The sequence below is a fragment of the Phyllostomus discolor genome, chromosome 6, assembly GCF_004126475.2.
Source record: "Phyllostomus discolor isolate MPI-MPIP mPhyDis1 chromosome 6, mPhyDis1.pri.v3, whole genome shotgun sequence".
NCBI classification, from domain to species: Eukaryota; Metazoa; Chordata; class Mammalia; order Chiroptera; family Phyllostomidae; genus Phyllostomus; species Phyllostomus discolor.
The window spans coordinates 120010761-120033244 of NC_040908.2; the positions used below are offsets into that span (position 1 = coordinate 120010761).

The following is a 22484-nucleotide window of genomic DNA, read 5'->3' on the forward strand; positions in this document are numbered from 1 at the left end:
GGGGAAAGGGAAAGACTGGACGCATGGGTTCATTGTTTCTATCCTGTAACAGGCTTAAAATGAGTGCAGTGCCTGCAGCTGGGGTGGGGTTTGGGGAGAGGACAGGTTCGGGGGTGGAGGGGAGGCAGTGGCTCTTTGGAACCAGGACCGACCACGGTGTCCCTTTCAGAGCGCCCATGTGAATTGTTACCGCCTCCACTGCCCACCTGTCCACTGCCCCCAGCCTGTGACGGAGCCGCAGCAGTGCTGTCCCCGGTGTGTGGGTAAGTAGCCTCCTTCATCCCCTTGTGCCCGCTGACCCCTCTCTCACCCCCGATGCAGGCTTCTGGCTGACGGAGGTCCCTGAAATGAAAGGGGCAGTCCCTGGTCACCAGAAGTACTGAGGCACAAAGGTCCTCAGGGGAAGAAACCCAAGGAGGCCCGGATCAGTGGCAACTACTTGTTCTTAAGTAGCTGTGCTTGGCTGGATGGGCTTTGATGGCACTCTCGGGCTCCAGTCTCTCTCTGGCTGGCCGAAGCCAGAGGAAGTGGACCTGCCGGTGGAAGTGGGCGTGAGTGAGCTGGGGCTCAGAGGCCCTGCAGGGAGCCCAGGATTACATCCCTGGATGACCAAAGGAGTTGGAGGAGGTGTACTCGGAGATTCCCCCCAGCGCTGAGGGTCAGGGACTCTGTGTGTCCTGATGCTAGATGTCTATGGCTCCATGATGTTAAGATTCTAAGAGTCTCTAAGACTGGGATTCTAAGGAGGAAAAAGAAAGGAGAAGTAGTGTGCGAATAAACTGGCATAGCCCAGTGGCCAATGAGAGGCAGCCAGTCTGTAGGCCAGCTTAGAAGAGCGGGCTGAGGAGCTGTTCAGAGGAGGGTGTGTCCTTAGAAGCCTCAAGAAGGGGATGAGGGAGGCTCCAGGCTACAGCCTCAGCCTCTAGACTCTGGAACCAGGGCTCTGCTGGTGAGCTGGGGGCCTGTGTGGAGTGGATATAGAGGGACTCATTTTTCAAGAGAGGCTGCAGTAGGATCTGACCATGGCTCTGCTTGGGTCACAGAGATTCCTGGCTCAGGACTCCCGCAGGGGCAGGGGCTCTGAGCTTTGGCCTGCTGGTGAAGGGGCATCGTGCCTCTTCGCTGTCTGAGACTCACTCCAGGGGTCCTGGCCGATCCTCACTGACTGTGCCCAGGCCCCTTTACATGCTTCTCTCTCTCCCCACTTCGCCTGCCTGGCTCTGCACGTTCTTTGTGACTCAGTTCAGACCATCATTCCCTGACCACCCTCCACCCCAGCCCCAATGTCTCAGCTGAGTTAGTGGCTCCTCCTCGATGCTCTAGCCCTTACCATGTGACAGTGTCACTGTTTATGGCATGTCTCTCTACCAATTAGATTGTGAGTTTCTTAGTGGGAGAGGTTGGGTCTTGTCCGGCACTCCATTCCCAATGCCCAGCACTGTGCCTGGTATAAAAGGCATTTAGTAAAGGTGTCTGAGAAGATGAATAGGTTCTCTCAGGGTGGGAGCCTTAGAGGGTTACCCCTCCACCTGGCAGGATGAGGACTGGCTGATCAGCAGGTGATGGGGAGGGTGGCTCTGGTGGCCAGTGAATGACAGGAGCTCACACCAAGCACAAGGACGGTCTAGTCATCTGATTCCACTAGGATCCGAGTCCACAGGGGACTTCGTTCTGTTCACTGCTGTGTCACCAGCACCTTGAGCAGATGCACCATAGATGCTCGCTGAAAGTTGAATGAACTAACGCAGGTCCCCACCGAGTGGGGCTCAGTGAGCTGAGGCTGCAGATCTTGCCTTTGGCGCTAGTCAGGACCAGCTCAGACACTGGGGGCTGAAAGGCCATGGTGAGCAGCCATGGGAGAGAGTGACCAAGTCAGAGGGAGGTGTCAGCAGGACCTCTTCTTGGTTAACTGGAATGGGGACTGTCTGGAAAGAATGAGGCCAGAACTTGATTTAAATGCCAAGATGTGATCAAATGCAAAATCTTCAGAAAAGGTGAATTCTGGCAAAGTTCTTAGATCCACATGAAACCTCATTTTTTTCTTCCCCCTTCCCCTCCCCACCTGCAGAACCACACACCCCCTCTGGGCTCCGTGCCCCCCCAAAGTCCTGCCAGCACAATGGGACCGTGTACCAACATGGAGAGATGTTCAGTGCCCACGAGCTGTTCCCTTCCCGCCTGCCCAACCAGTGTGTCCTCTGCAGCTGCACCGTAAGAGCCTCCTGCCTGCTCTTCAGCCCAGACCAGTGGTCTGAGCGTGAAAAGCAAGGTGGTGGAACTGGGAGGGAGGGAGATTGTTCTCCCTCCTCAAAGCGAAGTGAGAGTGAATGGGCTTAGGGGCAAAGGGATACCAGGGGTTGGCAAGATCCTGCCCTTCTCTGGGCTTCTGTTCCCTCCTGAACTGCCTTGCACAGCACCGGTCACCTTGCACAGCCATTTGCCCATCTGTTTTCTCCCCAGTTGACTTTGCTCCCCTGGAGGGGAGGGAACATGCCCAATTCATTTCTTTATCCTCCACAGTTCCTGGCCCAGGGCCTGGCCTACCAAGGGTGTCTTTAATGATTGTTGAATGAATGAATGAATGATCAGTTCTCAGTCCTGGGCCACAGAGACAAGGCCAGACTGTAGCCAAGTGGAATTTAATCTGAAGTTGCCTAAACCCCTGATGCTGTGGTCAGGGTTGAGCCTCGGGACAGGCAGGGCAGACTCTGCAGTGTTAACAACGTACAGACAGTGAAGCCAAACAAGACCTTCTCTGGAGAGCCTTCACCCTCCTTTGGGGGGACGTTCTAGGTGTGGCCTTGCTATAGGTTCTCAGGGGGTCAGCATTCCAGTCTTACCCTGGACGTAGCTCCTCGTCTGTGCGTTGCTGGGAGGAACTCCTGCCCTTCAGTTTGCCTTACTCCCTGATGGCCAACCTTCTCCGGGCCTCGGTTCCTTTGTGTGCATAGGGAGTCTGAGCAGGTGATCTCCAGTGTCCTCTCTGTTTCAAATTATTATCACATTTAGCTGTGATGCACGGGGAGGAGGTCTAGACTAGGTGGTAGACGCCCGTGTTGGAGCTCTGGCTCTGCTGTGGTTCCCAGGATGAACTTGAATGAGCCACTTCTCTCAGGCTTGCCTCTCTGTCTAGGGCTCTGATCGTTAAAGTGCCCATGCTACCGAGCAAACAACTTACAAATGAGAGTGACTACTTATAAGTCAACTAAGAGAGTGATTACTTTCACAGGGCCTGACTCTCTTGTAGTGGCCTACTCCATTATATCTGCTAGATTCATAGAAATGCCTCATGTTTGTATACAACCTCCCAGTGACCCTAGGAGAGGGATATTGGATAAAGAAATTGAATCTCAGGACAGTTAAGCAACTTCTCTAAGGCCACACAGCTAGTTAAGTGGCAGCACCAGAATTCAGACCCAGGGCCACATAACTCCAAAACCCATGGTCCTTTCCCTGTGTCGTGCTGCTTCCTATGAAGCAGCAAGGGCCTGGGTTAGGGAGGGGCTGTGGGAAGAAACAGAAATGATGGTGGTGGGGGTGAAAGGGTTCTTGTGATTTCTTGTCCCTTCTCCCTGGATGATTGGGTCTCCCCTTCCTTCTTCTCATACCTATTTATATGGGTCTGACTTCACTCCTGGCCTTGTCTGAGGGATCACAATCCTTTTTTTTTTAAGATTGTATTTATTTACTTTTAGAGAGAGGGAGAAAAAGAAGGAGGGAAACACTGATGTATTAGAGAAACAGCAATCTTGCATGCCCTCAACTGGGGACCTGGCCCTCAACCCAAGCATGTACCCTGACTGGGAATTGGACCAACAGTCTTTTGGTTTGCAGGCCGGCACTCAGTCTACTGAGACACACCAGCCAGGGCAGAATCCTTATTTTTGAGGCTCATTGAAAAAGGAATAGGGAAAGCCTTGAAGTAATATCACTTCCTCCCATTTTTAACATGTCTTACATTTTTAAGTGTCTTACATTTTAAAAAGCATTTTCACAACTGTCCCCTCACTTGATCTTCATGACCCAGATGGGTGTGCCCCCATTTTACAGAGGAGGAAACTGAGGCCCAGAGAAGAGAAGTGACTCACCAAAGGTCATCTGAACCCCTGATTCCCAGAAGGCCCTTCCCCTGCAGTGTTGCTGTCCAGGCTGGGTCCTGAAGTTGCAGACCTAGGGTTTTCAGTGAGAGCAAGATGAGCCCAAGGTATCCCCCACCCATGTTTCTCCCTTTATGCTGGGTCCCCCCTCCTAGGCCAGGGGAGAAGGATGTTGATTTTGGTAGGAAAATCCTAAAGACTGGGCTCTAGTCCGTTCTGCCCAGCTGTGTCTCTGACTTCAGGAAGTGTAGACCCCTCCGCAGGCTCTCCCCATCTGTAGGATGGAAGGCGGTGAGAGCCTAGGGAGAGACAGGGTGTGAACTCTTTAGAAGCTGAAGGGTGAATGCTGCATCAGGGCCTGGAGTGGGAGTGAGGAGGGCAGAGAGGACCCCTCTTTGGAACTGGCTGGGCCTCGCCCAAGTCACTCTGCTGCTCCCTCCATTTCCAGGGCAGGGGCCTTTCCCAGCCCCAAGGCTGAGCCTCATCAGAGTTCATCTCCCAGCTCCTGTTTGTTCTGTCTGTCAGGAGGGCCAGATCTACTGCGGCCTCATGACCTGCCCGGAACCAGGCTGCCCTGCACCCCTCCCGCTGCCCAGTTCCTGCTGCCAGGCCTGCAAAAGTGAGTCTGTCCCTAGATCGGGCAGTACCCACCCATCCCACCCCAGAGACCCAGCCATGGATTGTGAGAGCAGGGGGGAGCTCAGGGGACCCAGCATGTAGCAGACCCTTCCTTCCTCAAGGGGTGGGGGGTGGGGGGCGCTTAGCCCAGCCCTCCCAGAAAGCTGAGCCTGCTGCAGAGGCTGATGTGCATTTTTTATTGCAATCTCAGGGAGCGGGAAGGAGGGACAGGGGGAGTAAGGCAGGAAAGGAGGGAGAAACAATGTAAGAATGCCTCTGCTTGGTATCAAGTGTGACCTATTGCTCTAAGTCATCCCCTGCTTCTCAGAAAAGTCTGGGGTTGACAGGAAGAGTAAGAATTTGTCCCCCAGCTGCTAAATTATATTGGTCCAGATTCACCCCATGTTGAAGTCCCTCGTGCTCCCCTCTTATGAATGCATATGTGGGTGCTGGGCTGCCCTGGGAACACGAGGAGGCAGGAGTGGAGTGGGGGAGGGAGACATGGACAGGAGGCCTGTACATGAGGATAGGTGCTGGTGGACTGAGCCTGAGGTAAGACAGCCACAGCCCTGGCGAGGGGGTCGGGGGTGCTGCTGAAGTCCCTGCAATTGGAGGAGGCCGAGAGGATCAGAAGAGGCACAGGAGAAGGATCTGTACAGGCAGGGCCACATCTCCTTCTGCCAGCCTCACAGCAGAGCTGGGCACAGGTCTGGGGTCACCAGGGCTCAGAGCGCATGTGCCAAGCAGATAGAATCTCTGTAGAGGACAGAGACAGGCGAATACATCCGCTGGTGAAGGGCAACTGGCTTAGGCAGAATGAAGTGCACAGATGGTTGGATGTTCCCTGTGGGCTAGAGTGAGAAAACTTCCTGGAGGAGACAGACTTGGGGAGGGGAGTGAACCACAGCAGAATGCGTCCCTGGATGATGGTGCTGAGGAAGGGCACTGGACCAGGAGCCAGATGACTCCAGCGTAGTCCTGATTCTTCCAGGGGGTTCCTGCAGGTTCCTTCCCCTCTCTGGGCCTCAGCTATGCCATGTATGTACTGAGCCCTTGGCCTCAGTGGTTTCTAATGGATAGTCTAATTCCAGTGTGCTTGGTCTTTGAACCAAGAATGCTTGGAGGACGCCAGACTATATGTGATACAGGGGCTTGGAAGAGAGGAGCCCACTCAGGCTTTAGGAAGTCCCAGGGCTCCAAAGGGCCTTGTGGACTGGCGCCCTAGGAGGTGGGAGACAGCAGAGTCCTAGGGTGTCCCAGCTGGAGGGAGCCGTGCAGGTGTGTGATGTGTAGACCAAGGCCTGGTGACTCCTAGTGTGGCTGGACAGAGTGGCTTCCCAGGGAACTGCAACCAAGCAGGCTGCAGGGATGGGATTCTGGGCCGTCCGTGATGGGGACTGAACAAGGGGCCCTGGTTCAACCAAGCAGTTCAGTCCCGATAGTGACCAGGAGGTCAGTGTGTGGAAACTGACGCAGCACCCCAGATGTAGAGACTTTGTCATCCCAAGGGTGAGGAGAGGCTATAATGAGAAGTGGGAATAAGTCCCCACTGGTACAAAGGGATTCACTGGTGCTTGGGGGCTGCAGAGCCCCCTCCCCTTAGCAGAGCCAACTGCTAAGTTGGCCTTGGAGGGGCAGAGCCTGGAGGTGGAGGCCTGAGGGCTCCAGCCAGCAAGGCTGAGGAGGCAGAGGCTGACCCGACTTCCCTTTGCATTTCCAGATGGGTCGAGTGAGAAATCAGCTGAAGAGAACACCACACAGTCACACCGCGGGGTGGTGAGTGCCCAGCTTTACTGCCTGGGTGGGGAGAGGAGGTGAGGCGGGCTGGGGTCCAGGGCCTAAGTCTCCATGACTCTAAAGCAAGCAATAGTAGTTACTGTCCTCACTTCTCAGTTGTCCCCTGGGTCAGCTGCATCAGCCCCACCATGTCCAGCCCCTGGTCCTAGCCTGCCACCATGGCTCCCATCAGGACTGATGGGCCAGGAGGGGCCGAGGAAAAAGCCCCAAACAAACAGGAGCAGGCCCCACACTTGCCGATTTCCCTCCTGGGAAATTCTTTGACACTGTCCCATCCACAGCCTGTGTCTGTCCTTATTCAGGCCACCTCTGAGCAGCAGGATCCCCTGAAGGGCATGGCCTCTGATTTGGGTCGGACTTCCCGACCTAGCTCCAAGGTGCTGGCTCTTTGTCTGGGGACTACCACTCTGTCCCCGACCCCCTCTTGGCCCCTTTCAGTCTTAGTCTAGAGTTAACATAAGCTAAACTGCCCAGCTCTCTCTGGTTGGAGCGGAAAGAGGGGGGAGAATGGACTCACATGCTGACTCAAGTGCCCCCTCCCCCACATCTGTGCTGTCTGTCTGCAATGTGAACAACGGCACCTGCTCTTGCAGCCTGGGTCACCTTGACCCTGGGGGACTGGAGGCTGGGCTCCCCTTCCCCGAGACTCCCCAGGGGCCTGACCGATGAGCTCCCCTTCTCCTCTGCCAACTCATCCCCTTCCCAGCCGGGCCTTCTCGGATGGGGGCCTCCTGTGCTGCAGAACCTGAGCCCGCCGTCCCCTTTCCTTCGCGTCCTCGCCCGGGGAGGCAGTGTGCTAAGTGAAACCTACCCGGGCTTAGTTCTAGGCCCTGAGCAGCTACTTGCTGGGTGATGTGGGCAAGTCACCATTTGGGGGTTGGGCTCTTCGATTCCTTCTTGCCTCTATTCCACCTGACAAGCATTTCCTAGGGGCCTCCTAGGGGTCTGGGCATGTGCCGGCGCCTGAGACCCAGTGTATGCTTTGGGAGCTCTTGTGGGTTCAGTCCAAATATAAAGGACCAACTGAAACTGTACGGGGTAGGAAGGGGCTGTAGAAGAAGGAACGTGAGTGATTTGGGGTCAGTGAGATGGGTTGAAATCCTGCCACTTGCTCCCAGACCACTTGCTCCTCTCCCGTGGCCGAGAGCTGCCAATCCCCACACTATGAGCTTCGGAGCCCCTGCCCCATACACTCCCCTCACCGCACACCTTCTGCTATCGCTGCCAGCCCTCCCAGCAGGTCTGGAGGGGCAGGGGCTCCGGAGCTCAGGAAAGGGGGCCTCTGAATGGGCCTGCTCCTCATCTTCCTGTTCCATGGGATTCTGGTGGGACCTTCAGCGGCCTGTCTCCTTGTCCCCTCACCTGAATCTTCTCGGACAAAGAGGAATTTCCTGACCCTCATCCTCACTACAGTGTCACATTCTATCTCTTAAATGTTAAGTTCTCCAGGTCCCTAATCACTAATGTCACCTAGATAAAGCCTCATACCCTCTGCCCACCCAGCCCCAAGGCACCTGCTCTGACAGGGCTAAGAAGGGCTTGGTGGAGGCTAGATCTCCAAAGGAGTCTCCCTCGAGTTTCCAAGGATCCATTGTCTGAGCATATCTTAGGCCTCATCCAGGTCTTCCTTCGGTCCCTAGTCTGCGCCCCCTCCCCACTGGGAAGTCATGCTGGTGCCTACCCTCAGGCCGCTCAATGCAGCCTGTCTTGCCACTCTTTCCCTGACAGTGGCCCATCGGTGATCTCCATCCTTCCTGTCCTTTGCAGAGGCATTCCCAGGATCCCTGTTCAAGCGACAGTGGGAGAAAGAGGGGCCTGGGCACCCCGGCCCCCACTGGGCTCAGCTCCCCTCTGGGCTTCATTCCTCGCCACTTCCGACCAAAGGGGGCGGGCAGCACTACAGTCAAGATTGTCCTGAAGGAGAAACACAAGAAAGGTGGGGACTGAAACCTCCTTCAACCCCTGAGGTGGGACAGGGGGACCCGGACTTCTCCTACCCCCCAACTCCTGTACCCCGACTCAGTGAGTCTCCAATCTCAATTTGCTGTGAGCTTATAGACTCATAGAACATCAAAACTGAAAGTGCCCTCTAGTCCCCCCACCTTTGACAGGTGAGGACACTGAGGCTCAGAGTACTGACAGAACCAGTCTCGAAACTAGAACCGTGGGTCAGCACAACCACGAGCATCTGCCACAAATTTGCTGGGAACTGAGGAGCACAGACCAGAGTGGCGGAAAGTGGTCCCTGTCCTTGAGGGGCTCCAGACATGTAAATAATCGCCACTCCCAAAGGAAGTGCTGGCAGAGAGTTTTTGAAAAAGGAAGGAGCAAGCAGAGCTGGGCTGCCCGAGGACAGTCCAGGTGGAGCGGGGAGGGAAGCCACGCGGGCAGCCACGGCGGCAGTGGAAGGGCGCCCTGACTGGCGGTGGAGGGGAGGTGGCTACAGAGGCATCTGTCCCAGCCTTTTTTGTACAGATGGGACACTGAGACTGAGAAATGGGAAGGGATCAGCCAGAGCTTGCACAGCCAGGTAGTGACAGGTCTCCCACTGTGAGGCCATCCCCCTCCTTGCTCCACCAGAGGGGCCGGTGAGGGCGGGAGAAGGATTCTCTGTCTTCAGCGAGTCCTTACTGGGCACACCTCAGTGCTGAGTGCTGAGATGGCGGGATGTCAGGGACATGGGACCGGTTTTGTACCCTGGCCTCCACTTCACTGGCAGTGTGGCTGGGCCAGACTGGTGGAGCAGGGAGTCCCCAAGGCCCCACCCCGACCTACTACTGGACTCTGGCCAGGGTCCGAGGCACTGACCCTGCTCCCTTTCTGCCCTCTTTGGCTCAGCCTGTGTGCATGGTGGGAAGACATACTCACATGGGGAAGTGTGGCACCCAGCCTTTCGCTCCTTTGGACCCCTGCCCTGCATCCTGTGCACCTGTCAGGATGGCCACCAGGACTGCCAGCGGGTGACCTGCCCCACTGAGTACCCCTGCCATCACCCCGAGAAAGTGGCTGGAAAGTGCTGCAAGGTTTGCCCAGGTACGAAGAGATGCTGGGGGCAGGGGGGCACTAGCCGGAGGGAGCGTGGGGATTCTCTCCCCAGGGCTCAGCCACTTGGGACGTCTCTGACAGGGATGGAAAGCGGACTCACAGCCACAGAATGCAGTGGTTTTAGATGCACAATGTTAGAAGCAGCCGTGGAAAATGCCAGGCTTGTAATATATTACTGTGGAACCATCTTATGTTACAGAGACAGATTCGGAGGCCCTCAGACATATATACATAGACTCAAATAGTGTTCTGGGTTCTCTGAAGTCTTAGGATATCAGGACTTTTTAAAGAGGAATAGCCAATGTTTCCTAAGCATTTACCAGGTAGGCATTTTGCAGGCATGAGTTCACGTAATCCTCACCACGACAGACAAGGCAGGTATCTGTCTCCATTCCAAAGAACAAGAAGATAAATACCTTGTTCTAGGTCACACAGCTCACTGTGAGTGACAGAACTGGGATTTGAACCCTCGTCTGTCTGACTGCAAAGACCATACATACCCTTGACCTCTGTTGTTTTCCTTCAACCCTCATCTGCATATGGGAAAACTGAGACCCCGAGAAGAGAAGAGACTTCCTAAGTCATACAGCAAAGTAGTAGTGAAGCTGGACCCAGAACTCAGGCTTCTAGACTTGCTGGCTGAGTGCTTTCGACAATGTCATGTGACCCTAGGATTAGTGAGTGCGAAGGGGACATCCGGGCATCTCGTTGAGAAGCGTAGCTCGTGTGAGGGGCAGGCTGTGCCCTGCAGCAGGTGGGGTTGAAGGCGCAGGGTGAGGTTGTGCCCTGACCGCATCTTGTTCCAGGGCTGGGTTGGAAAAGCTGAAAGGAGAGGAGTGGGGAAGAAAAGGAGGAGGGAAGGATGCACTGAGAATGTACTAGTGCCAGGTGGTGTCACATATGTCATTTAATTCTCACAACTCACTGATTTAACAAACGACATAACCGAGTGGCTGCAATCACCCTAGGTCTCCACCGACCCGGCATTGAATGTCAGGAAACTGGAGTGTGCACTCACTTGCGCACCGACCGACTCGTCTAACTCACTGTTGTGAGCTTGGGCGAGTCACTTTACCTTTCTGAGCTTCAGATGCAGAGTCAGTGAAAATGCTTCATGAATTGTACATCAGTATCCAAACAAGAAATAATTATTATTTGTCAGAGTAATATGCTATTGGGACAGGGTCAGGGAGGGAGCATGACAGGATTGTGCCTGGACCCCAGGGGCAAGGGGACAGGGCTCAACTCGAATTCGCTGTGAGCCTGGCTGAGGCTCACCCTTGGGCTGCTTCACAAACACACCTGGTCTTGGGCCCTGCCACCAGCACCCAGTCCATTTCCTCTGAAAATATCGAGACTGCGGCAGCTCTTGGCTGGACATCTCTAAGGCTTCATAACTAGTAAGAGTCTAGAAGGCGTATGTAGGGACTTAGCCCTTCGGTCCCTGAAAAACAGTCAGGGAATGTTGGTACATGGGAAGCTCTGGAGAATGGTCTTGGAATTCCGGCATGCCAGAGCTTTAAGACTATCCACTTTGGCACCAAACAATATCTGCACCACTCCCCACACCTCCACCCTCACCCCCACCGCCCCACCACCACTACAGTGGCCACATCATGATCACCCCTACCACCTCTTCTACCACCACAGCCACCGTCAGCATCACTGCCATCACCCCCTCCAGCCCTCGCAAACCTTCAAGGCGTGCATGTCCTTTGAGAGCCTGTGCTTGCTGTGAGTGACTCAAAAGACTTGGAGGACATGGTTCCTGCTCTTCACTGGGCAGGTCTCTTTTAAAGAGAAAACACGCCCAAGTGAAGCAATGCAAGGCAGTGTGCGGTCAAGGGCCTGTGGGCTGCCTGGAGGAGGCAGAAGATGAGCTGGGTCCTGAAGGGTGGGAACTTTTCTGATGTGCTAATCAATGGGGGTGAACGGGGGAGATGCTCCCTCTCTCTTCCCAGAGACCTCCTTCTCTTCCCAGGGCACCAGATGTTTCCCAAGGACCGTAGAGACCCTGAGGGGGATGTCAGACCAGTGGCCCCTCTTTCTGAGCCTACAGGGGTGGGGAGACAGAGCATTCACAAGCTCCTTGTCTCTCCCAGAGGACAAGGCAGACCCTGGCCACAGTGCGACCAGTGCTACCCGGTGTCCGAAGGCGCCGGGCCGGGTCCTCGTGCACACGTCAGTGTCCCCACATCCAGACAACCTGCGTCGCTTTGCCCTTGAGCGTGAGGCCTCTGAGCAGGTGGACATCTACCTCTGGAAGCTGGTAAAAGGTGAGCATCAGCATACTCCCAGCTAGGTGTACCTCTGACCTGTCCCCCTTCCTGAGCTCCAGGCCCTTCAGGGTCCTTACGGCCACGTTTTGTTGATCAAGTGCCTTTGGCCCAGGAAGACCTGTCCCTGGCCACCCTTCCAGAGAGTCCCTGATTCCGAGATAGAGAAGATGCTGATTCTGTCTGATTCTCTGACAGTTTTGATAAACTCACCTACTCTGAGATGCCGGGGCCTCCAAGTGCTCCCTCTCCTGGGGGGAAGGGGTAGTTGCACCTTGCAAGGAGTCAGGACAGACTCCTGCCTACCCTGATGAGAGAGATGTCCCTTGGTAGAATTCCAGCTTTTTGAGAGGGGAGGTCTATTCAGGTGGGAGGGCCCTCGCAGCATCCTCAAAGCAGGAGGGCCTCGAGGCTAGTTTCATTTAGCCTCTTCAATACTGTAGATTCTCTCTCTCCAAGGTAAGTTAAAATCAGAATATATTTCTCGTCCTGTGAGAAACTTACCCTATTCAACAGGCTACTTGTGTCGCCACATGAAGGTCAAGAGCAGCTTTCATTGATGGGGAAATTGCTGAGAGTTCCGTTTTCCGGCTCTCTTGAGAAACATAAATCCCCTCAGTGCAGTAAAACCAACTAAACCTTTACCTGTAAATTAGTTCTGCGGTCACTTTTCTCACTGACGGGTTTGGCTGGGGGTGGGGGTGGTGAAAGAGGGGACAATAAGAAGGAGTCAATAAAGGGATAATAAGAATAATGACAATGACAAAAACCAATGTGTGAAACACTTTAGAATTTACAAAGTGCTTTCACTTTCATTATCGCGTTTGATACTCAGCGATCCTGAGAGTTAGGTATTATTATCCCCATTTTACAGATGAGGAAACTGAGGCTCAGAGAGGTGAAGTACCTGGCTCAAGGCCACACAGCCAGTAAGTGGAGAAACTAGAGCCCATGTCTTGTGACGTCAGATGCGGCTCTTTCCCTGCTCCACTCTGCCCGCTGACGTAGGAGGAATGGACGAAGAAGGCGGAGCTGTCCAGCCTGGAGAAGAGAAGACCCAGGGGGACAGGACCACTGGCTTCCTGGCTCCGAAGGACTGCCCCAGGCAGAGGGAGCAGCTGTGCTCTGACCACAGGGGTCAAAAAGCAGGGCTTCAGACTCAGACCTGGATTTAAATCCTGGCCCTGCCATTTCTTAGCTGTGTGGCCTTGGGCAATCACTCGACCTCTCTGGGCCTCGGTTTTCTCTTGTGTTAATTGGGGAGGAGGGCATTTGGAGGACTAAATGAAATAGCAGAAGTACAGGCCCTGACGTATAGGGGGTGTTAACAATGTCACTATCCTTCTCATCCCACCTCATTAACTCTGGTTAGAAATACAGTGAAGCCGGTTTCAGCCAATGAGAGGAAGCACTTTCTCATCCTTACAGCTTTTCTGTGATGAAGGGAGGGAGCAAGCTCCATTCACGGGAGTGTGCAGACAAGGGCTGGGTGGGGGTTCTTCCAGAAGCTGGGGAGTAACCCTTATAATCCTTTTGTTCTTGAGATTCCATCAGTCCCTGGGCAGGTGCTGGCTGCAGGTTCACTCTGGGACTCTCCCCCCAACTCCTACCACGTACTGGGACCAGAGAGAACAGTCCTTCAGGGACCTGGCTGCAGCAAGGACTCACCTCATGGAAGATGAGCCTGGGGCTGGACAGGGTTTAGAAAGGCACGAGGGGACACTGCAGGCAGGGTGCAGCAACAGCCGCACACTCTGGTTCTAGGCCCACGCTTATATGCCCTGTGCTCTGTGATCGGCGTGTAGTAGGCACAGGGTATGGTGTGCTTCATTTAATCCACGTAAGGAAACGGGGGGAATGTATCAATGCCCCATTTTGCAGATAAGAAAACTGAGTCTGAGAGGTAAAATGACTTGCTCAAATTCACACAGTTGAAACAATAAAGACTCAAGTCTAGTTCTGACTCTCCCTAGTGCTGCCACCACAGAGGTGAACTCACTCTTTCAGGGAGCTGCCTGAGGAAGGTCGAGGTGTGCCCGGAATGGTGCAGGGGCGAGTCTCATTACCACCAGGCCCAGCAGAAGAGAAACGAAGTGGGGTGGTGTGGGGGCTTTTCCCCTTCACAGTGCCAGGCCCTGCCATTCTGTCCCTCCCCATCTCCTAACCCCCGGGGTGGCCTCACTGCCCTTCCAGTTCCCATTGCCTCCCCATCCCTAACCAAAGGAATCAAACACTTTCAGGGTGAGATTGTCGGTAGGAAACCTGCACAGTTCTCTCACACAGAGGAGTGGAAACTGCAGGTCTCAGGGGCTGGGAGAGGGAGGGGAGAATTGGTCTGGAGACAAAGCAAGCAGGTGGCTGTTGCAACCTGGGCTAAGTGAGGCCACAGCACACCAGGGGTGGGGGGTGCAGAGCCCCAGACTCCAGAAGCTGAACAGTTGGCTGAGGGCTGAGAGCCTTTTAGATTCTGGCGTTCCAGAGTAAAAAGGACCTTAGGGGTCTCAATTCTGACCCCTACCTGGGAAGGAAGTCCCCCTGTGGTCTCCTTGATGTCTCTAGTGCCCATATGCCCACCTGCCTGCAGACAGGGGATTGACTTCCAGCACCGAGGATGGCTCTGCACTGAGCTGAGTGAGCCTGTCCTATTTCCTGGGACTCACCTACCAGGTGCCACCTCTGCCCTGAGAGTCCATAGAGTCCCGCTACCCTCAGACCTGGCATGCCCTTCACAGAGCAAGAGGTACAACCGTGACCCTCAGACCAGCTCTTGATTCCAGGCCTGAGAGCTGGTCCTCTGAATCCTGCTTCACAGGCCACAGTGTGGGACCCACCTGCACCCCTGTTACCTCCTCTCCAGTGTGTGTTTTGGGGTGTGTGCAGGTGCAGACCTGGGGCAGAAGGACCTAGCCCCATCTCATGCTTGTGATACACCCTGGGCCTTTCGAGTGAATCTCTCCCACATCCTGGTCCTTGGCACCTAGGCTGGGGATCCCAAGGACATTTCTGGCCACCTGGACCTTAATCTCAGAGTCTGTGCTGTCCACAGCCCTTGGTGGGCTCCCACTCAGATTCCCATAAGCAAGGCCAGTTCTTGGTTTCCTTGAGGGCGGTGCTGGCCTAGCGGAGGCCTTGATGTCACATCTGTTCTTTCTGGCCACAGACCCTGGTGGTAACAGCTGGTGCGACCTCACAGCCCATGTGTGCAAGGCCAACACTATGTGTGGTGCCAGTGGCCCGCTCCCCATGGAATGCAAACATCAGGAGATCCAGAATAATACCTCATCCCCTCCAGAGCCCGGCCTAGACTGGGTACACTTGTATTTGCTTAGCCAGCCAGCCAGCCAGCCAGGGATTCATTCATTCATTCATTTGTTCATTCATTCATTCTACATGCCTAATGTGGACCAGGCTCAGGGGACCCAGAGAGGAAAGCCCTCCAGGAGTTCCCAGTCTGGTAGGGGAGATGAGAATAGACATAATGATAGCACATCAGAAATAGATGCAATCACCAGCAGAGGCCAAGAGCTGTGGGTAATTATAATTTCTTCTTTGGGATCTGGGGAGAAAGGAAGTTATAACTACCAGATGGAGTGGGGGGCAAAGGAAGACTTTGGGTGAAGGCTTCCTTTCACCCAAAGGATGAGTAAGAGTTCACCTGGTGGCAGTAGGAGAAGGAGTTCCAGAGTTGGGGCGGCGTGTGGAAAGGCCCCTCCAGGGTCGTCAAGTGGTTGGTTAGGGCTGGAGCACAGGCAAGGCCACTCGGGGCCGGTGAACTGTGCCGGAAGGGGGCTACAACTCTGATGCTTATTAGTGTTTTCATGTCCAAATAAGCCCAGCTTCTGATTTTTATCGTACATTCTATGCTCAGAAAAAAGCTTGACTAGTTCATGCCTGGCAGCTTCCTTCCCTCCCTCCCTCCCTCCTCCCTTTCTGCCTCCCTCGACCCTCCAGTCTACACCGTGGAGAGGTGAGTGGTGGGAGCCCAGGACAGTGATGGCGACAGGAGCAGGGCCAGCAGAGGTGACTGGAGGTCTGGGTGGGGGAATGACAGGGAAATGAGTATTTTCCAGTGACAGCAGGTGGAATCACAGGTTAAAAGGGGATTGAAAAAGTGGTCAGAGTACAGTGACTCAGGCAAGATGTGGTGAGGCCCGAATGGGGAGAGTGGCAGTGGGGACCGGAGAACAGATTCCAAAAATTTAGGAAACTTAGTCCATGGGAGTTGGTGTCTGAACAGAATAGGGGAGGGGAGGGAGGTGACAGGATCCCTTCCAAATCTAAGTCACCCCATTTCCCTGATCTGTGGCCCTGCCTATTCTGCTCATACCCTGTCTCTGCCCTCAGGGATCTTCCACTTGATTCAGATCAAGAAAGTCAGGAAGCAAGACTTCCAGAAGGAGGCACAGAACTTCCGGCTGCTCACCGGCACCCACGAAGGTGGGACTTGGGGCTGAGACGGGGCCTGGGAAGAGGGCCTGGTGAGAGGCCAGGGCCTCTCGGGGAGTTTCAAGCTGCTGGTGGTGGTTGGGGGGGGTGGGGGCCGTGAGCCGCAGACAACAGTTCCCGGCACAGGAATCCAGTGGGCGGCTGCGCCAGAGATTTCTCAACTCCGGTGCATAACAGCCGGAGGATAAAGCAGAGCCTGCTGGATTTCGTCTTGGGATGGGGGACACAGGGCTGCAGGGAGGAAGGTCTGAGCACCAAACCGTGCTGCCTCTGCCCTCTCTACTGGAACATTTCCCCTCAGAACTCTCTTAACGACTTCCTTCTAATGCCCTTAATTTGCTCTATGCCACACTGAGGAAGATTGGACCCAGGTGGGGCTTCAGGCGGGGGAGAAGTCATGGACGGGAGTGTCCCCAACAGGTGTCAGGAAGCCAGCCCAGCCCCCAGTTGTCTCCCCAGTTGTCGGTTGGTTGAAGGCGGGGTCAGGTGCCAGATCTGATCCAGACATGAGGGTGTGATGGGGACACCCGCCACCCTCCCCTCTGGGCTCCAAACCCAGGGCTGCGCTGTCCTCCTTGCCCTGTGTATCCTACACCAGCCACTCTGCCTCTGCTGTGCAAACACACACACACACACACACACACACCCCACACATGCCAGCACACACACCTACACCCGAAACTCTTGTGCTTTCTTTCATGCAGGTCACTGGAACGTCTTCTTAGCCCAGACCCCGGAGCTGAAGGTCATGGCCAGTCCAGACAAAGGGACCAAGACCTTATAACAAAGACCTAAACCGTTGCAGATATGAGCTTTATCATTTTTGTTGTTATATATTAATAAATAAGTTGCATTACCCCTGCGTCCTGCCTGCTGAGTTCATATCCAGTCTCCTCACGTTCTCACAGTGACTGCGAGGCAGGCCTGGTTATCCCCGTCTTATAGGGCTGGACCCTGAGACGCAGAAGGGGCAGAGACTGGCCACTGCCCTCAAGGGGAGCTGTTATGGGAGCAAGGGCTAGTTCCCCCCAGCCTTCCCACCCAGGCCCTAGTCTGCCTAGTCTGCCGCAGCGGCCTCCGCCCTGTTGATACCGCTTCTGTCCACAGCCCCAAGGCAGAGCACCTCCTGCTTTTAGGGGCAGCCCGCTCCCGAGCGAGCGAGCCTACGAAGGGGGCCTGACTCCAGTTAGCCAGCGGAGTGGCTGAATGGAGCCTCAGAGCACTTTCCCAGCAGATATTCCAGGGATTCCTACAATTGTCAGCCACACTTCACAATGAGGAAGCTGAGTTTAGGGAAGAGCAGTCCTCTGTCTGAATTCACTGGGCGGAGTTAGCGGCGGGCACGGTTAGCGGCGCACTGAGAGGCGGATGCCGGGTCTCCTGCTCTAGGCGAGGACTCCCCCCCATTGTACCATGACCCGTGTTCTCAGCCCAAATATTCTCATCTCGGAAGATTCCTAAGACTTGGCAGTCAGATTGCAAGCCCTGGCACCATGGTCTGAGGAGAAGGCCTAACAGTTCAGTTACAATTAAAGACAGCATCCGCCACGTATCCGTATCCTGCCCACGTGTACAGTTCCTTGCGATTTCAAAGCTGTTTTGATGCCCATGATCCCACTTACGGTGAACAGTGTAAGGATTACACCATTTTATTTTACTTTAAGATATTAATTAATTAATGTTTATATTCCACCTCCCCTCCTTTGGCAATCATCACTTTGTTCTCCATATCTATGGGTCTGTTTTATTACTTTCTTTTTTTACATTCCACATGTAAGTGGAATCATATGGTATTTCTCTTTCTCTGTCTGACTTAGTTCACTTAGCATAACACCCTCTAGGTCCATCCATGCTGTCACAAATGGCAACCTTTCTCTCTTCCTTTCTCTTCCTTCCTTCCTTCCTTCTTTCTTCCTTTCCTCTCTTTCCTTCCTTCCTGACTGCCTGCCTGCCTTCCTTCCTTCCTTCCTCTTTATTTCCTTTCTCTTTCTTTCTCTCTCTTTCTTTCTTTCTGCTGAATAATATCCATATATGTACCACATCTTCTTTATTCATTTATCTGTTGATGGACACTTAGGTTGCTTCCATATCTTGGCTATTACTAGTAAAACTGCAATGAACATAGGGGTGTATATATCTTTTCAAATTAGCATTTTTGTTTTCTTTGGATAAATACCCAGAAGTGAAATTGTTGGATCGTATTGCAGCTCTGTTTTTAATTTTTTGAGGGATATCCATACTGTTTGCCATAGTGGCTGCACTAATTTACAGTCCCACCAATAGTGTATGAGAGTTCCTTTTTCTCCACATCCTTGCCAACACTTACTTGGTTTATTGATGATGGCCATTCTGACAGGTGTGAAATGATATCTCATTGTGGTTTGAATTTTCATTTCTCTGATGATTAGTGATTGTGAGCATCTTTTCATATATCTGTTGGCCATCTTTGTATGCCCTCTTTGGGGAAATGTCTGTCTAGGTCCTCCACCCATTTTTAAATTGAATTGTTTGAGGGTTATTTGGTGTTCAGTTGTGTGAGTTTCTTATATATTTTGGACATTACCCCTTATCAGATGTATTATTTGCAAATATCTTCTCCTATTCAGTAGGTTGTCTTTTCATTTTGTTGATGGTTTCCTTTGATGTGCAGAAACATTCTAGTTTTGCCCTGGCTGGTGTGGCTCAGTGGAATGAGCACCAGCTTGCAAACCAAAAGTTCTCGGGGTTCATTCCCAGTCAGGGCACGTGCCTGGGTTTCGAGCCAGGTTGGGCCCCCAGTAGGGGGAGTGCAGAGGCAACATTGATGTTTCCCTCTCTTTCTCCTTCCCTTCCCCCTCTCTAAAAATAAATAGATAAATAAATATTTTTTAAAAAGAAATAAGTTCGATGTAGTCCCATTTGTTTATTTTTTCTGCTTCTCTTGCCCAAGAAGACATATCCAAGAACATATTGCTAAGAGCAATCTCAAAGAGTTTACTGCCCTGGCCAGTGTGGCTCAGTTGGTTGGAGCACCATCCCATACACCAAAATGTTGCAGGTTTGGTCTCAGGTCAGGGCACATACCTAGGTTGTGGGTTTGATCCCTGGTTTGGGTGTGTATGCTAGGCAACCAATTGATGCTTCTCTCTCATAAAAACATATTTTTTTAAGAAAAAGAGTTTACTGCCTATGTTTTCTTGTGGGAGTCTTGTGGTTTCAGGTCTTACATTCAAGTCTTTAATTCACTTTGAGTTTATTTTTGTATTTGGTGTAAGAAATTGGTCCAATTTAAAATTTTTACTTGACTCTGTCCAATTATCCCAACATCATTTATTTAGGGGACTGCCTTTATTATATATCCTTGCTTCCTTTGTCATAAATTAATTGACCATATAAGCAAGGATTGATTTCTGGGTTCTCTATTCTATTCCATTTATGTATATATCTGTTTTTTATGTGAGTGCCATACTGTTTTGATTACTGTGGCTTTGTAGTATAGTTTGATATCAGTGAACATGATACCTCCCAGTTTGTTCTTTCTCAAGGTTTCTTTGGCTATTCAGGGTCTTTCGTGGCTTTATATAAATTTTAAGATTAGGTGTTCTAATTCTGACAAGAATGCTGTTGGTATTTTCATAAGGATTGCACTGAACCTGTATATTGCTTTAGTAAGGACATTTTAACAATATTAATCCTTCCAACCCATGAGCATGGTATATCCTTCCATTTCTATGTATTCTCTTTAATATCGTTTCCAGTATCTTTTGTCTCTCACCTTTTTAGTTAACTTTGTTCCTAGGTACTTTATGCTTTTTGATGCAATTGTAAATGGCATTTTTTCTCAATTTCTCCTGCTGTTGATTTGTTACTGGTGTATAGAAACACAACAGTATTGCTACTCCAGCTTTCTTTTTATTTCTGTTTACATGCACTATGTTTTCCAGTTCCTTCTCTTCAGTCTGTGTGTGTCAGCATTTAATCCTTTTACATATAAAGTGATTATTGATAACTATGTCATTGTTGCCATTTTATTAATTGTTGGATTTTTTTGTTGTTCTCTGTTTCTTCTTTTCTTGATCTCTTGTGGTTTTCTGTATTTTGTTTTGTTTTTAGTGTTTTGTTTGGGTTCCTTCCTCTTTTTTCTTTGTATATCTTTTTAGGTTTTTTGTTGATGGTTACCATGAGGTTTATGCATATTATTCTATATCTACAGCTGTCTATTTTAAGCTGATAGTCATTTAAGTTCGAGTATATTCTACAAGGACTACGTTTTTCCTCCCTCTGCCACACTTTATGGTTCTGTTGTCATCTTTTAGATCTTTTTATGTCGTGCATCTCCTAACTGCTCATTGTAGTTTGAGCTGATTTCGATACTTTTTTCTTTTGATTTTCACAGTAGTTTTTAAATGTCTGATTCACTGTATTTATTGAATATTTGGCTTTACCTGTGAGACTTTTACCTTTTCTCTACTTTCTTATTTCTAGGTATGGCTTTCCTTTTCTGTTTAAAGGAGACCTTTTAACATTTCTTGTAAAGCTGGTTTAATGGTGATTTACTCCTTTAGTTTTTTCTTGTCTAGAACACTTTTTATCTCTCCCTCAATTATGAATAATAACCTTGCTGGGTAAATTATTCTAGGTTGTAGGTTTCTTTCTTTCAGCATTTTCAAAATGTCCTGCCACTCCCTCTGGCCAGTAGAGTTGCTGAGAAATCAGCTGAAAGCGTTATGGTGTTTCCTTGGTATATAATTTGACGTTTTCCTCTTGCTTCCTTCAAGATTGTCTCATATTTAATTTTTTTTAAATTTTATTTATTTATTTTTAGAGAGGGAAGGGAGGGAGGGAGAGAGAGAGAGAGAGAGACAGACAGACAGACAGACATCAATGTGCGGTTGCTGGGGGTCATGGCCTGCAACCCAGGCATGTACCCTGACTGGGAATCGAACCTGCGACACTTTGTCATATTTAATTTTTGCTATTTTAATTAGTCTTGTTGTGGTTCTCTTTGGACTCATCTTCTTTGGAACTATCTCTGCTTCCTGGAGCTAGATACCTGTTTCATTTCCCAGGTTAGGAAAGTTTTCAGCTATTAAAGTGTCTGTTTCTTTCTCTCTTTTCCTTTTAGAATCCCTATAATGTGAATGTCTGACCTCATCATGTTATCTCAGAGGTCCCTTACTCTGTCATTGTTTTTTAAAATTCTATTTTCTTTTTGCAGTTATGATTGGTTGGTTTCCACTAGTTTGTTTTCCAAGTCACTGATCCATTCTTCTGTGTTAGCTGATCTGTTGGTTGCTACTAATGTTTTTTTAATATATTTTATTGATTATGCTATTACAGTTGTCCCAATTTCCCTTCACTCCCCTCCACCCTGCATACCCTCTCCCACCCACATTCCCCCCCTTTACTTCATGTCCCTGTGTCATACGTATAAGTTCTTTAGCTTTTACATTTCCCATACTACTCTTACCCTCCCCCTGTCTATTTTCTACTACCATCTATGCTACTCATTCTCTGTACCTTTTCCCCTTCTCTCCTCCTCCCACTCCCCTGTTGATAACCCTCCATGTGATCTTCATTTCTGTGATTCTGTTCCTGTTCTAGTTGTTTGCTTAGTTTATTTTTGTTTTTGTTTTAGGTGTGGTGGTTAATTATTGTGAGTTTGCTGTCATTTTACTGTATATGTTTTTATCTTCTTTTTCCTAGATAAATCCCTTTAACACGTCATATAATAAGGGCTTGGTGATGATGAACTCCTTTAACTTGACCTTATCTGAGAAGCACTTTATCTGCCCTTCCATTCTAAATGAAAGCTTTGCTGGATAAAGCAATCTTGGATGCAGATCCTTGCCTTTCATGACTTGGAATACTTTTTTCCAGCTCGTTTTTGCCTGTAAGTTCTCTTATGAGAAATTAACTGACAGTCTTATGGGCACGCCTTTGTAGGTAACTCTCTCATTTTGCTTACTGCTTTTAAGATTCTCTCCTTATCTTTAATCTTGGGTAATGTAATGATGATGTGTCTTGGTGTTTTCCTCCTTGGGTCCAACTTCTTTGGCACTCTCTGAGCTTTCTGGACTTCCTGGAAGTCTATTTCCTTTGCCAGATTGGGGAAGTTCTTCTTTATTATTTGTTCAAATAAGTTTTCCACTTGTTGCTGTTCCTCTTCTCCTTCTGGTATCCCTATAATTCGGATGTTGGAACATTTCAAGATGTCCTGGGGGTT

General features: G+C 51.1%; 1 protein-coding gene across 3 annotated transcripts in view; it reads left to right on the top strand.

The window, feature by feature from the left end:
• Positions 1-17133, top strand: part of CHRDL2 (chordin like 2) — a 32982-nt gene extending 15849 nt beyond the window's left edge. Inside the window, exons 3-12 of one of the 3 annotated variants that reach the window (XM_028516239.2) lie at positions 170-263; positions 2069-2211; positions 4623-4716; positions 6436-6491; positions 8280-8448; positions 9351-9545; positions 11660-11833; positions 12708-12762; positions 16178-16270; positions 16984-17133. In XM_028516239.2, the coding sequence (XP_028372040.1) occupies positions 170-263; positions 2069-2211; positions 4623-4716; positions 6436-6491; positions 8280-8448; positions 9351-9545; positions 11660-11833; positions 12708-12762; positions 16178-16270; positions 16984-17074 (1164 nt within the window). In that variant the 3' untranslated portion in view covers positions 17075-17133. Of the gene's footprint in view, positions 1-169; positions 264-2068; positions 2212-4622; positions 4717-6435; positions 6492-8279; positions 8449-9350; positions 9546-11538; positions 11834-12707; positions 12763-16177; positions 16271-16983 lie in introns of those variants that run through there. The other 2 variants (XM_028516240.2, XR_004903886.1) reach the window with 2 other exon arrangements.
• Positions 17134-22484: the final 5351 nt, after the last annotated feature.